This window comes from Orbicella franksi, chromosome 10, assembly GCF_964199315.1.
Source record: "Orbicella franksi chromosome 10, jaOrbFran1.1, whole genome shotgun sequence".
NCBI lineage: Eukaryota > Metazoa > Cnidaria > Anthozoa > Scleractinia > Merulinidae > Orbicella > Orbicella franksi.
Window position 1 is genome coordinate 16,945,001 of NC_138154.1, and position 16,807 is coordinate 16,961,807.

Sequence of the window (16,807 nt, forward strand, 5' to 3'; positions counted from 1 at the left end):
TGTAACAATTCCCTTAGAAAAGTCATTATTCACTGTGGATTGATTGCTTCGAAAACTCCACCCTTATGCAATGTTTCTCGTTTTCTCGGTGAACAACAACAGGGTGTCTTAAAACATACCGAAAAAAATCCACGCCTTCCTCTTAAATTGCTTGCCTCGATCTTTTGTACCTGCCAAAACTCTCAAATAACAGTGCCGTGCGAGGAAAAAAAATGTATAGCACATAACATTTCACGCACACAAAAATGCGTGGTTGCTCATGGTTACTTGCTTTGAATTTCGGTCGCCTATGTTTAATTACGCTCTCATTCAGGAGACGACAAGCGATTGGTTGAGATTTCCACAATGCGGCTTCCTTTGTGTTGTGTTACACAAAGCACCCTGTGCGTCGCAGGCACTGTTCATTCCTGCCTTCCGTTGGCAAGTTGCGGAGCGTAGCTTGGTGCAGTTGCTTCTCAAAAACGAATCTCTTCTTCGCCGTGTTGGTTTTAACTGCTGGGATTTACCGTTTGCTCGTCCCTCGCTTGCCGTAAAACGTGAAGATTTCAGGGTAACTACGGTGGTTCATGTGTTTTGAAGAGTTTTGAAAATAATTTGGCTTCGCGCGCGAATTACTGGCGGTTAGTCGGATAAACAGCTTGGTTTTGAAATGGTGAGTTTTGATTTCTTTTTGATAAAAGCTGTAAATAAGTCGCTTGTTCTGTTCTTGGTGTACGAGCCACAACCTAATTGGGTTTATTTAATGTTATGTCGTCTTCAGTGCTTCACTTTTCTTGAGTAAAAGTTTAGCTTCTTCATTTTGTTTGTTTTTCGTTGTTACAGCATACAATTTATTCGTTCCTTTGCTGGAGCTGAATTATCACAATTTACAAGTTTGGCTGCAACATTCAACGGACGAGATGAAACTTGGGATCATGGTGAGTTTGATGGAAGCATAAACTTAATTCTTAACAACAGTTATTTCCTGGCGGGGTAATATAGAAAGGACGGGGCTGTTCGTCGGAAATTTTGAAAAGAACCCCTAAGAGCTACCAAGTTCTGGTTTGTGGGTGTGGCTTGAAATTGTTTTCACCCTTTAGAAGTACCAATTCTTAAACAACAATTGAATCTCTTGTGATATTTTCTCGGCTCAATACTCTAAAAGGTATCAAAAAAAGCTCTTGCTGTGTACCTTTTGAGGCTGAACACCCTAAAAAGTATCAAAACTACTTTTTTAACACCTAAAAGTTATGACGAGCAACCCCGTCCCTTTTGTATGGCAGTCCCCGACCCGGGAGCTATTTATTTGCCCGAAAGCTTCTCTAGTTTTCATTTCCTATCAGACTAGTTGGCGACTGGATTAAGACTTACACAGGGATACAAGTGATCTTCCCTTTGTTCCTTTGTGTTTTCAGCTTTTTTTACTGGAAACTCGGGACCTAATTGCTCTCAAATATTGAGAGCAATACTAAGGTTCCTGACCAGAAAAAATTGTATTTTAAGAAATCCAGCACTTGTGGCTCAAATTAATTGAAATAAACTCTCCAGTCCCATCACAGTCAGTTTGATAATATTTTATGTTTGATTGTGTTCAGACCATTTTTACCAAAGTCTGCCATTTGATCATGAAACAAAACCTGGGATTAGTTTGATCACAGTGACAGTGTATCCTTGCAGAATGTGCCAACCAATTCTGTGTCATAAAAGAGCTATTTCATGCTCAAATAGACAATTTACTTTTTCCTCTGTTGCAAGATGTCCTCCTAAAGTCCTGTCCAAGTGGGAAATGTTTGGCGACCAAACATAGTCAAACACTGTTTGGTGATCAAACATGTTGATGTTGCACTGAGTGCCAAGCGTATCAAACTAAGGTGTCCAAACAGTAAAATGTTTGGTCACAAACAATGTTGGATTGCATTTGATTGCCAAACATTATTTTCCCAGTGAATAAGTGAAAGTACTTCATTTTTGTGAACTTTTCAGGCCAGTACAAAAATAAAAACGCTTGACTGTAATGCATATCCAGCCAATTCAAGCTGCCACAAACCTTACTGCAATCTTTTCATCATCTTTATGCTACATGTAAAAGAATTATCGTAAGTGCCTGCTTGATGGGGCAGTCACAAGGCTTCAGCGCACATTTGATGTACGCTTCTCAATTTTTTATTTTGTTTATTATTACATGGTTATAACTTTCTAATAGTGTGAACTTTCAATCCTGAAGGAATGTGTTGGCTCTTACATCCAGATGTCTGTGGGACTTAGGCAAGTCTTCAATCCAGCTTAACAGCTCATCATGAGAGGAAAATAAGGTATCCTGTAACAATTGCTGTCAAAATTAATTTGATGTAATAAAATTTCAGAGTTACTTTCAATAAGAAAGTAAGCGTGAAAAAAAATGTTTTGACATTTTCAAGATGTCATGGTGATAAAATTTCAAAATGTAAACATCACATTCATTTATTCTGTTTATTTGCCTTTTTATGTAATGCAGTAATTATTTATAAATATTTCAATGTATGGTGAGGTGACCTCTGGCTTTGCCAGTTCAGTAATTATTTTACTAAACGCTCTAGCATTTTTTTCTCAAAAAAGATAGTTATTATTATTTGAAATATTTATCTCTGTATAAAATTTATGCTCTTATACACACACTTGCAATTTTTTTTTCAAGAAAGAACTTGTCAAAGATACTTCACTACCAAATGAATTAAATTTACTATTGGATTGATTAAATTTAGAAAAACAATGCTCTAGAGCAAATGTCTTTTTGTAATGGACATTACTGGTGAGGATGATCAATGGATTTTTATAGGTATAACTCTCAAATAAGTGGCCCTCACTTAGCATAAAAAATATGTACTATAAAGATTGTATTTTATTTTTAAAAGCAAAACATCCATATCTTTCTGATCTGAGTTAATTCTTTTTTCACTTTCAAACTTTTTTCCTTTGAGGAAGCACTGCATGGCATGTGCTTTGTAGCACTTGTTTGTAGAATACCCTTTGCCTTTTAAAGTTACAGTTATTCTGTGGTGTAGGTTTTGGTTTGACCAAAACGTCAGGGAAAATTGGAGTTAACTAAAATGAATTTGTGCTTGTAAAATTGTGTGAATGGAAACGACGAAAGCTTAAGAAGCACGATAAAAAGCAAAATCACATATACATGTATGTTGAGTACATGCAAGATTTACTAGTAAAAATAAGTTTGTAAACCAGTTCTTTTAGTTACTAACAATATTAAAATTTTGTTAATTTACATCAGCAAACCACAGATTGTGAAAGGTTTGCTTCGATGTATCACTTGAATGTTCAGTTTCCGGGAAACCAGTATGCAAGGAAACTCTGCCTGTAATCTGTGGTGTTACACCCTTAAATCTCGATAGATTAATATGAGCTTTGTATGTTTAAAAAGGAAGTTAAACATTGAACAAACTTATACAAATATGCATTTCGAATACAACAGTAAAAAAGTAAGAGGTATTTAATGGGAAATGATTTCTGTTTTGAGTTGTCATCGTGGCAAGATCAGATTCAAAAACAGTATTTAATGGTGTTTAATGTGTGGTTGAAGATCTCTAAAAATGTCCTTCAGAAGTGACACCTGGTCTATAAATTTTCACTTTATTGATTTTGGTTCAATTATTATCTCCTTTGTTTGTACTTTTTCTTAACGTTTGTGTTAACTGGCGTCAGGTTGAAAGGCTGGAAGGTTTCATAGCTCACTTTTGATGGGCTGCATTGTAATTCATTTTTGGGGTTGCATTATTCAGTTAATTTGTGCAGACCAAATGCACATGACAAACATAATTTCAATTTAGGGAGCTTTTGGGTGCTGTTTGTGATTCCAAAAGTGGCTAGACAGTATGATCTTGTGCATGAGTGAACTTGTGGCTGCCTCTCAGTGGCTTCATTGGCTAGAAGACCTTTTAGTGGACTTAGCAGTCAGACATTATCATCCATATGCTGATTTAATGCCACTGATGGCTGAAAGAAACACTTCAGGTGACTGTCAGTTCACTCTCCGCAAAAGTTTCACTTTAATGAAGAGGGTAAATTTGTTGCCAATGTATCAGTTGTAAATGCATCGGCGGAAAGGATGGCTGTAAGGAAAGGCTGTTAGGCTGTTACTATATCTGACATTTTATATTCATTTGGTCAGGGAAATTCACTTGAGATGCTTGTTGATGATAGATTTCCACATGATTCCCTGTGCAGATTTGTTGTTATTAGGTGCGTGTAATATCGACGGTGTACTAAAATACATGTATGAACATGAACAACAAGGTTGAGAGGTACATGTACCAGGGATTAATGTATTGTTATATACAGTTCGTGACCACCATGACCTGTGTGTTTGAAAATGGAAAGAGCAGTAATTAAGTTGGAAGGTAGCATCATTGGATGCTGGTGACCAGCAAAATGTGCAATGCAACGCTATTGTGTGAGGACAGTTTCCTATAAGTCCAGTTTGTTGTGCATCATATTAAAAAAATGTATTAACTTGGACATGGGAAATGTCTTGGGCGAGTTCTTTGGTCAGAATGGCATAATCGCTCTCAAAAGTGAGGGCCATTCTATTTTTCCAGGAGTGAAAAGTGAAAATTTTTTGCGTACTGCTTGTATCTCTGATTTGTTAGGAATAAACTCATGTTGTTTGTTGATGTGCTTGGCATGTTCTTTGCAAGTTTAAATAGGAAATTAAACAATGAACAAATTTATGATACAAAATACATTGCAAATGCAACAGTGAAAATGTAAGAGAATTTAATAACATGGGAAATGATTTCTGTGTTTGGCTGTCATTTTGGCTATCAGATTAAAAAAGAGTGTAATGGTGATTACTGTGTTGTTGAAGATCTCTAAAAAAGGTCCTGAGTGATGTGAATAGGTCGTGAGTGATCCCTTGTCTGTACATTTTCGCTCGGTTGGTCTATACTTTACTACTCAAACTCACATGAACAGATGTAGGCTTCTTTCTTTGATGCACAAAGTATTTTTCCTCCCCTGCTTCTACTTAGAGCTGGTGTTTTTGTCTGGAATTCCTGCAGTCCTTGTTCCATGTAGTTTGCTGTTATCTTCAGTGTTTTTCCACAAGTGAAATGTGAATGTAACTGATCTCTTGTGAATCAGCTTGTGGCATTTGTTGATGTGCTCAGTATGTTCCTCTGGATTGTCTTACATCTTCCTGGTAGTTGTTCATTTGGAAGTGGCAACAAGAGATTGCAAAATTGGAAGACTGAAAGATTGAAAGTGTCTTCCTCAGCAATGAAGCAAGTAGTCATACATATATAAAAAGAAGCAGGAAACACAAAAATCAGAGTTGATTGAAGGTGACAAAATGTAGAAAAAAGTCAAACTTACTGCATCAATTCGTTGTTGAAGTTCTTCCCTATCTTGTAGTGCTGCATGAAGCGCATTAACTGCCAGCTGTTGCGGTGAAAGTTGGCTGTTATGAGGTTCAGCATTTAAAGGTTCAACAGGAAAAGGTTCCACATCTCTTTCGTCCAGTAACTTGCTACTGCAGTGAGGACATCCTGAAGAGTTTCTCTCTGACAATTGCATTCATGTTTAACATTAAAGTATTAACATCTTCCAGTTTAGTGGTTTGCATCCCACGTCTCTTCCATTAAGGCATTCTTCCAATCATGGGTGTTTGCATAAAGATTTCTGCTGACGCAACATTGCTCGCTAAAGTTGTCTATTGGTGTGATTTGGAGCATATCATACAAAATGCTAAGATTTTGCTTAACTCTTCTCACAACTTCATGCATGTCTGATATTTTCTCTAAACCTTCAAGTAATACATACTCTTTTTTGTTTTGTAGCTTTCTCTTCTTCACCAAAAGGTAGAGGTTGACAATACACTCGTTTAGAAAAGTTAATAATTAAGTATTCAATTATTTTAACTTGAGTGCTGAATTAAAAAAAATAAACAGTAGTCATATATATAGCTACACTCTGATGATTTTGTACTCTAATTCTTTCAAAATAGCTTGCTGCATCCATTCTTTTTCTTCTCTATGCAAGATCTGTAATTACAATAGAGAGGGTTGAATTTTTTACAATTTCTGTTGCAGCGATACAAAGACCAAATTCCAACTGTGTTGTCACAACGTCTCAAATGAAATGTTGCTTCCCATTTCAATTTAAAGTTCAATTTCCTAAAAGTTCATTTTCCCTTTTAGTAGCAATGGGAAAAAATAGATAAATAGATAAATAAATAGAGATTAAAAAAATAAATAAAAATAAAAAATAAATGAAAGGAATGTGAGGGAATGTAAGGGAAAAGTGTAGATTTTCTGCAAGGGCTGTTATTTGTTGTTTCCATTGTGCAGCTTGTTCGTTATTGTTGGTCCGACAGTAACATTTTCAGCGCCTCTACGTCCATTTTGGAATTTTGTGGTTTTGAAAGTTGTAGAGTTTGTTCAAAAAGATCAAAGATAATAGACTCCTGATCAGAATCTTCAGATTTGGGGGCAAAATCTAATGGTTGGCCGAGTTCAAAACGAGTTCAAAAAGTCCCACAAATCCAGCTGAACTGAGTTTTGGGCTTTTTTTGTTATCAGGCAATTTCCGTCACAAAACTGTTGTGGCGTTGAAATGGGTGCCTTGCCTAGTTGTTTTTTGTTGGTTGAAGGGCAATGCTTGGAAAGCCTCATGCCTATCTCCTTCCGTGTTTGTGTTGTTCACAGTCAATTGCGCTGGAAAGTCCAGGGCATTGTAACAACCTTGAGGTTTTAGCATGGTTTCTCCATCATCTTTGTTGTAGTTGAGCAATGTTTCCAGGTATGCTTTGTAGTGATAAGCATCGGTCCGAGGACTGATCAAGGTACCATTGAGTCTCACATTGATCTGTTTGAACAGTGTGGGCTAAATTGTTTGTGGGCCAGAGTCTTGTGGCTTGGACTATGTTATCACCATTTGCCAGTTTGAGTGCAAACTCAATCTCAAAGAAACTTTGACTGAGATCCACATAATCTTCTTGAGAGTCCACTTGGAATTCCATGGGGTTGATGCCTGTTGTGTAGGTCTGAATGGGTACAATGCGATAACTGGACATGCTGAGATAAGTGGGTGGAATGGTGAACAGGCTCAGATGAGGATTCAGGACTGATTTGGAACCCAAATGTAACAAGCCACCGTCCATCAAGGTATCCGTCATATTTTTCCTCTTCTCCGTTGTCTTCTCGCTAAGATGTGATCCCAGTCATAGCCAACAGGTTTACTGACCTCAGGACCAATCCATCTGCCTTTTTGTGCCTTTCATCACGTTTCGAGGTTTTTGGGAACCCTTCACAACATGACGTTAACAACCCTTTTCTAGATTTGACGAGTCTCTAGCCTCTGGAGTAGATGGGATTCATTATTCGCTGAAGATGTCGTTAAATTTTCGCTGGATGTTTCTGTCTAGGACTTTGTAAGCTTTACGTTTCACTGCTTGTTTAACACTCCATTTCATACTCTCTTTTGAATGCGATCTTGAATGCCGCAACTGCTTTTTAACCCTTTCAGACCTCCCCTAACACTCACTTTGAGCAGTTCATGGACAAAGCCACCTCCTCCTTGTGGGTGAGGTTTGAATTGTGTTAAACTCCCACCTTTCATGCTCATTTGAAGTGAAGGGTGAGAATCATGTTTCCTTCACCAAATTCGGTCAATTCACCCGTGGTCTCCAACGCCTGCGTCTCAATAATGTCCAACAGATCCTTGCGCAACGGAATATATTGACAAAAAGTATATTTCTTTCTTGTCATGCAAACGCACAGCCAATAGTTCACCATTTCTCCGAAAACTGTGCTCTCCTTTTGCAAGCGGGGCATCTGTGAACTCTCTCGGGAGTTTGATGCGATTCTTCCGGGCGGTTCCACATGCAGCTGTATTGTTTTCATGCAGGTAGTTGAATAATACCTGGCTGGTGTAACAGCTGTTCACATACAGCCTGTACCCTTTATTCAGGAGTGTTCCCATCTGCCTCGGAATGACAGCTCCACTTTTGCCCAGCCTTCGAACTAAATCTGGGTCATCACCATTTCTGTTGGGTTCTTTACCCAGGTAAACAAAAGAGTTCCATAAATATCCTGAGGTTTCACATAAGCTGAACAGCTTTATTCCAAATCATACCCGTTTCATGGCAATGTACTGCTTGAATGCCAGATTTTCTTTCCATAAAAGAAGTTCCTCGTCAAGGGAAATATGATCCTCAGGAACATACACAGTTCTAAATTTGTTTACCAGGTACTCAACAACTGGCCTGACTTTGTAAAAGCCGATCACGATCAGGATCATTGGGATCAAACTGCCTGTTGTCAGCAAAGTGCAGGAACTGAAGAATGCTCTGGAATCTGTTGCGGGGCATGACACTATTGAAGATAGATCCTTTGAGGAGGGGATTTGTACTCCAGTAATGTGCAATCTCTGGTTTTCTTACAATTCCCATCAACAGTGAAAGGGCAACAAATTGCTTTATTTCAGTTCTGGTTGTGTCAAACCACTCATTGGCGTGGCTATGTGGTGGTAAATTGGGATTGTTCCTTTTGTATTGAGTTGCATACAAATTTGTTTGCTGAACAAGGATGTCAAAAAATTCATCAGTAAGAAATAAATTCAAAAAGTTACCTGTTGAAGGATTATTTGGAAGTGGCACCTTTATCCCAGGAGTACCAGTAAAAGGAGGAATATTTGGCTCTCTGTCCACTGAAATCCACTGTGCTTCAAGAGCCGCTTGTTGAACAACTTGTTGACCACGTGGTTGTCAAGCACCATGAGCACCTCTTACTCTACCACGACCACCTCTTGATGCATTATGACCACCTCATCCTCCACCACGATCACCTCTTCCTCCACGACGACTGCCTCTTCCTCTTCCTTGGCCTCTGTTAGGTGCCGCATCTTCCTCTTCACTTTCACTGTCTTCACCAGCACTCGTAGTACTCGGACTCTCATGTTCCTCGAAACTTTCGACTTCTTCGCCGCTTTCATCATTTTCTTCCAAGCTAGAGCTATCGCCATTAAAATCTGAACCATCTTCACTTTCCTCGTCACTAAATTCAGAGTCTCTATCTGTGAAAATTTCGTCTAAAGCTTCCTTGATTGTCATCCGACGTGAGCCATGTCAGCTTGCTGCCATCTTGGATTTACCATGAACATACACAAAGCCTCCTGGGTATATATTGTGCCATCAATGCAAAATTTTCTTGGTCAGCAGATTATTTAATGACTCCCAGGTCCTTCTAAACGACCACGGTAAAAATCCGCAAATGACTGGGTAGAAGAAAACAAAGCTTTGTAGAGGACGTATATATATGTCCTTGGTATCTGAGGCTCGTAGTTTAGGACGTATATATACGTCATTGGCATTCAAAGGGTTAAAATTGTGTGATTTCTTTGTCTTTGTTGGACACCAGGCTTTTTTCTATTCGGCCAATACAGAAACATGATTAATGACGTCATTACACCAGGCTTTTTAACTCAGTCAACACGGAAACGAGATTAATGACGTCATTACACCAGGCTTTTTTACTCGGCCAACATGGAAATGAGATTAATGATGTTGTTCCTCACCCGTCAAAGGGAGCGGGGCTTCTGTTACCATGGATACGTCAAACTCAAGAAAACATTAGAACTCTTTCCCATTACAATACCTTTTCATAAACATCACTCACAGGATGCTAATGTTATTATTATTCAATAAAAGTTGACAAAGTAAATATCAGACTCGTGTTCATTTTAAAGCAAGGTTTATTATCAAAATCCTAATTACAATGCGTGAGCTCTAGTAGCAACGTGCCTGAATTATGTTAGAATCGATGCACCCAACTTAAGAAACATCCACTGAATGAATTACATACTCGTTATTTAAATGCATGTCAGTTGAAACAATACAATTCTATGATTTGATTCACTTCCCATGGAAATACATAGTAAACAAACTCTCGAAAACAAATGTTATCCCAAAGGTTATTTACATGGCAAGTCGCAACATAAAAAATTACATGGTAAACATTCCTATCAATGTTTCGGATGACACTTTCTAAAACATTAAAAACCGTTACGATGTTATCTGCACTGATGTGGTGGGGAAAATAAAACTGAAACAAAGCAAGAAAAAGCTACATTAATATTATGCTTTCTAACCTATAATCATAAATGTTGTGCTGGTGATACACCATAAAAATACTGCAATAATTTTGAATTTCCTCGGGTAAAACAGCACAGGAATATGCGAAAATAGACCTGATTAAGTTCTGTATCAGCGTCACAAATTGCTAATGTTATCATGACATTAATTTGAGCGAATGGTGAATTTATCAGACCATATAAGATTCTCTCCATCAGAAATCGAACATGTTCTACAGGAAGCGGGTAGCCAAATTCGAACTGAAGAGAAAAAAATCGTACGATTGTTTGGCATTCGTAAGCACGTAGCAACAATGTGTATGTGGAATCCCTTTGACTTTGTGCCATGCGCACAAAACTAGCGTTGGTTTATCACTCACTCACTGGACGCAGGTGGTAGTCAAGTCAACCTTGAAACTGACATGTATATATGAAAAAGTCAAACGTACTGCATTAATTCGTTGTTCAAGTCCTTCCCTATCTTGTATCGCCCCTTGAAGAGGTGAGAGTTCGTCATCTAGTTTTCTTTGACAGTGGGGATATAGAGGCAAGTTTCTTCCCCATTCCCTTTGACAGCTGCGGTGGGCAAATTTCTTACAGCATGGGAAGCGCATGAAGTTTCCTCCGATAATATTGAATCCCTGGTTCTCATCGGTCAAACAGAATACACAGTGTTTGTTGCGGGCAGTTTCCGGCACTATTTCTGCATCCAAACCATGTAGCCTTCGGGATTGACGTTGCACCATGTTTTTGCAATGAAAACTGAAAATACTCTGGACTCGATTTCACCCGACTTGTGTGAAGTAATATTAGCTAGCACGAGGCTTATTTCAAAGTGATGGAGTTTTTTTCAAAAGGACGGGTTTTTCAAAGGCACGGTATTTCAAAGACTATCACACGGTTCATGCCACCATAATACACTTATCTGATTGGTTCGGCAAAGCGTTGCACTATTCTGATTGACTCGCTAAATGTAGATGGTACATGTCACTCAACATGGGTTTGCTCATAGAAGATCAGGCAAAGTAGAGAAAAAATATTCTCATTCTCACTCAAGGAAAAATGGCTGTCAACTTTGAAAACGATTACGTTATGCTGTCTCAAGACCTGGTTTACTTTCATTTGATTTCATTGAAAGTGCCAGTCTAACACTTTTGTACTTCCGTTTGCCCATCACACCACTTGCATAAAATGTTGCAATACTTTGTTTATTGTTGTCATCTGACTTTTGAAATTCTAATAGACTCTTCTTATACTCTTCAGAAACTACCCTATTAGTCAACTGCTTGTTCCCTGTCACATATGTCGTTAAAGTATCTAATTTGCATCTGTTTTGCAAAGTGTCAAACAATCCCTTGTAATAGGCTGAAGAATGTACATTTGTGGTTCCATGAATTTTGGCAGCAGCTTCAATGGTCTCATGTCTTCTTTTCCTTGCAGTTCTTGGTCCCAGTGTTGATTCTCCATCAACAAGTACAGTAGGTCTTCTTGTTCGTGCCTGACATACTTGTCCCTGTGACTAAAGATTTCACTAATCTTCATATCTAATCTGGCTACAATAGCCACACTATATACACTAAAGCTAGAGGCTGCGACCCTGGGTACTTAACACATTCATTAAAATTAAATATGGTTGGATGATAGCAAATTTGTAAACAAAATAGAACTGGACACAACAACTATAGTATTTAGCCACATCTTACATTTGATATTTTGATGTTTATATTTTAGAGACACTGTCATTTATGACAGTCTTTACTGACCAAATGAACACAGGAACACACTCGGGTTTCTTGCCCAGGTACTGGCATACAAGCCTGACTTCTGGCTGTCATTTTGGCACTGGCTCTGTGTTAAGTGGCCAGTCCACCAAAACTAAAATTGCAAAAATATTTCTTTTTTTTAGACTGAAATTAAACTGAAATATCAAGTATGAGCTTACATTACTCAAAAGCTGAAGTAAAAAATACGTTTTCCCGCTGTAAGTTTGTCCGGAGATGCAAATGTATTTTTTTTTTAAAGCAGTCATCCATATATTGGTGTTTATTTATCATTGCTTATTTACATTGGCTCTGTAAATCCCCGAGGAGGAGTGACCAATTCAGTACTTATTTATTTTCCTATATTTATCTCCTGTTTTATATCACCAAGAATATTAATGAAAATATTATAATTTGAAATTCGTCTCAAAATTCTCATAAGGTGGTCTTCGAATTTATCTTCCAATTGATTTCTTGTTTCTTCCGGAGGGGGCCTTTCCAATTGCTCTAAGAACCAGGTTTCTAAGTTATTTGACATTAAAATCTTATGAACGGAAGACGTGACAGCACTACTTGTCGATATGTTCCTACTCCTGGTACAAATGCAAATAACTTCTTCGATCTCCACGAAGTTTTCTCTGGCTCAATTTAAGCAGCGTGCAACGTACCTATTTTCTGACATATTTGTTCTTCGGTTGGAAATGCTATTTTTTGGCGAAGGGAAATTATTCAACATCATCGACTGACAACCGTCAACACACACTTAGTGTGGAGCCAGTCACTGTTGGGCGCTGCTTACAGAAAAGATTTGACGTGGTTGATATGCCTGCTGGCATTTTGAAGTTTATCCCAGCCTGGGAAAAGGTAGTGCCGGCGATGTTCGTCGTCCAGGTAATACCCGCTGATGTGTAGGTGGTTTTTCACCTTTCTTAAATGCAGGCGACCTAGCCCCCAGGCTGCCTCTACTTTGTGGTAATGTGCTAGTTCCGCCTGTGAGCTTTTTGTCGTTGCTTTATTTCGCTCATCAATGGCCCGTTGGCTGTTTGCGTATGAAAGGATGTATTCCGTAATCTGCGGAGGGAGCCAATCCCAGTAACTGGTGGTGATATTTTGTCAGTCAGCGTTTGGGTCGCTTCGTGAGATCTCTTTTCAAGAGATGCAAACGTATGCAGGATGATAGAATTGGGGATGTGGATTCATGGCCGTGTTAACAAAGAATGAGACAGTTTTAATAGTAACATGCTTTTTTATTGTATACTTCCCTGCTTTTACAAATTTGGCAATTGATATGTGGGTGTGTCGACATATTTAATATTCTAGGATACTCAGCATGAACGCGTTCGGAAACTCTTGCATCGTTGCACTCTTTATCGTGAGGGTCAAAACGAATTAGAACATTTTCCAAAGTTTTTCCCGTGTTGAGCAACTTGAGAACGTAAAGGCAGTAATCTCTGCAAACTGTAGAATGTTTTTGTTGATAGTCATTGTTACTGCGTTTATAGGAATGGAAATTTTTCCAGAGTGGGTTCAGCTGGGAAGGCACGCTTCTGTAGCTGTCAAAAAATATATTTTGACCGAGATTGGTATAACTCTTTTTGAAGATGGCTATCCAATGATTTCCTGGCTCACCACTATTGTCAGTGTTAATTATGTAGCAACAAGATAAAATATAAAATTTGGCAAGCATTGGGAGGTATTGTCTCAAGTCTCTATATGCACCATTCACAAGGTTTTTAGTTTCTAAGCCCTCTAGACAGTCTGGGTCAATATCATAAACAGTCCCAACTCTTCTACAAGGTTACTATAAGTAAGAAGCTTTGGAACCTTACAGCCTGTACAAATTGAAATGCTTGTTGTTTTTCCTGGTTTACTTTCATTTGATTTCATTGAAAGTGCCAGTCTAACACTTTTGTACTTCCGTTTGCCCATCACACCACTTGCATAAAATGTTGCAATACTTCGTTTATTGTTGTCATCTGACTTTTGAAATTCTAATAGACTCTTCTTATACTCTTCAGAAACTACCCTATTAGTCAACTGCTTGTTCCCTGTCACATATGTCGTTAAAGTATCTAATTTGCATCTGTTTTGCAAAGTGTCAAACAATCCCTTGTAATAGGCTGAAGAATGTACATTTGTGGTTCCATGAATTTTGGCAGCAGCTTCAATGGTCTCATGTCTTCTTTTCCTTGCAGTTCTTGGTCCCAGTGTTGATTCTCCATCAACAAGTGCAGTAGGTCTATTTGTTCGTGCCTGACATACTTGTCCCTGTGACTAAAAATTTCACTAATCTTCATATCTAATCTGGCTACAATAGCCACACTATATACACTAAAGCTAGAGGCTGCGACCCTGGGTACTTAACGCATTCATTAAAATTAAATATGGTTGGATGATAGCAAATTTGTAAACAAAATAGAACTGGACACAACAATTATAGTATTTAGCCACATCTTACATTTGATATTTTGATGTTTATATTTTAGAGACACTGTCATTTATGACAGTCTTTACTGACCAAATGAACACAGGCACACACTCGGGTTTCTTGCCCAGGTACTGGGATACAAGCCTGACTTCTGGCTGTCATTCTGGCACTGGCTCTGTATTAAGTGGCCAGTCCACCAAAATTAAAATTTTAAAAATATTTCTTCTTTTTTTAGACCGAAATTAAACTGAAATTAAACTTGCAAAAAATATCTTTTCTTTTTTAAGAGAATGAATGTTTCTGTTAATTATATAATTTGTTATCAAATATTGGTGTAAAATTTAATATCATCCAAACACTTATTAACTCAGTCAGAAATTGTGCCCAGCAGTTTTTTTGCTGCGCACGTACTGGGTAAAAAGCAACAACAATAAAGAAATAAAGAGTATACTCACAGGAATATCTTCTAATTCATGGGTTTTCTCCTTGTACCGTTCCCTGACTGTGGCCAACTGAAAGCATTAATTAAACAACAGGTAATTGGTTAATTGTCACTGTCATTTAGAGTTCTGACACAAAAAGCTGGGGGGATATTAACAAAGGTTTGTGTAGGGAGGTACAGCAGGGATGCACAAACCATTACCCTGCTTATTAGTATTATTATTACTTTGAATTTCCTACCCTGTCAAAATTGAAATACAAGCCTCCCTGAACATGCACTCCCACAATAACCTACAATGCTTTCTTACAAAATAATTCTCTAATATTCGAAACATAAAACTTTCACAAGGCACTAATACTAAATAACTTAAAAAGGACAAATTAAATATATCATCTTGCCTTTTCCTGGGCTCGTTGGACTTTTTTGTACTCTGCCAATAGGTTGCAATTTTCACTAACAGTTTTCTCTCTTGCAACCTTCCAGTCTTTCATAAATTGACCCAAGTTAAAGTGCGTGTTCTTTTTGTGCGGCGTCCTAGAAATTAACTCATAAAAAACTAAGAAAAGAATGCAAAGGTAGGAAAACAAAAATCATAGAATTTTTGTCAAGTCTTTGAAGTCTCTCTTTGTAGCAAAATTTCTCGGATAAGTAGAAATATTCAAAAAACTATCGTAGCCAAAAATACAATACGAACAACAAACAAACCTTACCTTTCCTTTTCCTATTTCCTCTACTTTATCTTTTTGAGCGATTATCATAAAAACTGTGACATATTTAGTAATAAAATGGCGGTAAAAATGTGTGCTTTCAGAAAATTTGAGTCTTGGCGCCATCGGACTAACCCCTGAGGACCGCTCGCAGGCATTTATCAACAGGCTCTGAACTCAGTTCCAGTCTTCCCTAAAAATAGACGGTCACAGTCGCCATATTTGTAGACACTGATTGTTCCGCTTCATAGCGAGCGCCAGCCCGGCGTGGATTGGTGACCTATTCAAAATCAAAAGAATTTCTATTGAATGCTCATACCCTCCTTGAAATTTCAGATTGCGATTAAATCATGTAGTGGTATTGAAAAGCACAAAGGCTTATCTTTTCCATTCAATTTCAGTGACCTAAGTCAAAATCAAAATAATTTCTTTTCAAAGCCCTTAGCTGTCTTCAAATTTCAGGTCTGATTAAATCATGTAAGTTAAAGTTATATTTTTTACCTCTTGAGAATCGTTGTCTTGGTCCGCGTTCTCAATAGAACGGACAGCCGCCAAGAGTGGTTCATGAATCAAATTCATTACTGGTTTTGAGGACGCTGTCAAACTGAATTTTATGACGCTGCAGTTTTGATAAGCGATAATCGATTTTGTGAATAATAAGTGCACGTCTCCACGTGCTCGAGCACAAACTTAAAAGAACTGGGGAAAGCACGTTGGACCATTGACTTTTATTAATGTGGTGGCTCCTCAAAGAGCCGTTTGGTTCTTACCTACATTAAGTCTGTAGGATTTTAAAAGGTCGCCATACCTTGCTTTCTCTGCTTCAAGAAGACGTAATAAGCTCGGGAGAACGGATACGTCGAAATGACGCGGAATTTGTCGCCGTACGATTCCTTCCATGAGAAATAAATGCAAATCTCGTCCCTGGGATAACCCCACGGACAGACTCCGATGACTTTCTTCATTTTGAAGACGTACATGTAATAGTGGCCATGACCCGTCTTGTAACCTTCTTCGACGATTTCATAATCGTCACTATCGACGAAAGTTTTCCTTGCCAGAAAGGCCACAGCAATGTTGTAATGGTTACTTGTGCAAGATGTTTGAGAGAAACAAAAGTTTAGTCAACAGTCCACCATCTGCAAATGATTTCTATCTAGCGAGTCCCAACTTTATTGGTGTCGTTAACTAATCATATTACAGGAAATGGCAGCACATTTCCAACATCCAATCATATTGCACAAAAATGACATCATATTTTCAACCAGCAATCAAGTAACATATGACGTTATTGATCTATCATAATTACATTCACACACGCAGACCACCGGAAAAGTTTGCTTAGTTTGTTAATTTAATTTTCCTGTAAGTG

At 38.1% G+C, this 16,807-nt stretch overlaps 3 protein-coding genes and 1 pseudogene across 3 annotated transcripts in view; 1 reads left to right on the forward strand and 3 right to left on the reverse strand.

Moving 5' to 3' along the window:
- The window catches only part of LOC145499820 (uncharacterized), a 33,106-nt gene extending 17,149 nt beyond the window's left edge, over nt 1–15,957 (forward strand). Inside the window, exons 14-16 of the mRNA XM_081479339.1 lie at nt 823–917; nt 2,204–2,291; nt 14,054–15,957. The gene's annotated coding sequence lies outside the window, so the exon portion shown is untranslated. The remainder of the gene's footprint in view (nt 1–822; nt 918–2,203; nt 2,292–14,053) is intronic.
- LOC145499822 (E3 ubiquitin-protein ligase rfwd3.L-like) overlaps nt 1–16,807 on the reverse strand; it is a 93,319-nt gene that overhangs the window by 51,159 nt on the left and 25,353 nt on the right. The gene's annotated exons all lie outside the window — the stretch shown is intronic.
- On the reverse strand, nt 6,116–7,704 carry LOC145499829 (uncharacterized protein F54H12.2-like; annotated as a pseudogene).
- Nucleotides 11,537–16,014, reverse strand: LOC145501679 (uncharacterized). Its single transcript, XM_081481099.1, has 3 exons — nt 15,937–16,014; nt 14,742–14,798; nt 11,537–14,132 (listed from the first exon to the last, which is right to left on the reverse strand). The coding sequence occupies exons 1-3, from the start codon at nt 16,012–16,014 to the stop codon at nt 13,608–13,610; spliced, it is 660 nt and encodes a 219-aa protein (XP_081337225.1). The 3' UTR covers nt 11,537–13,607.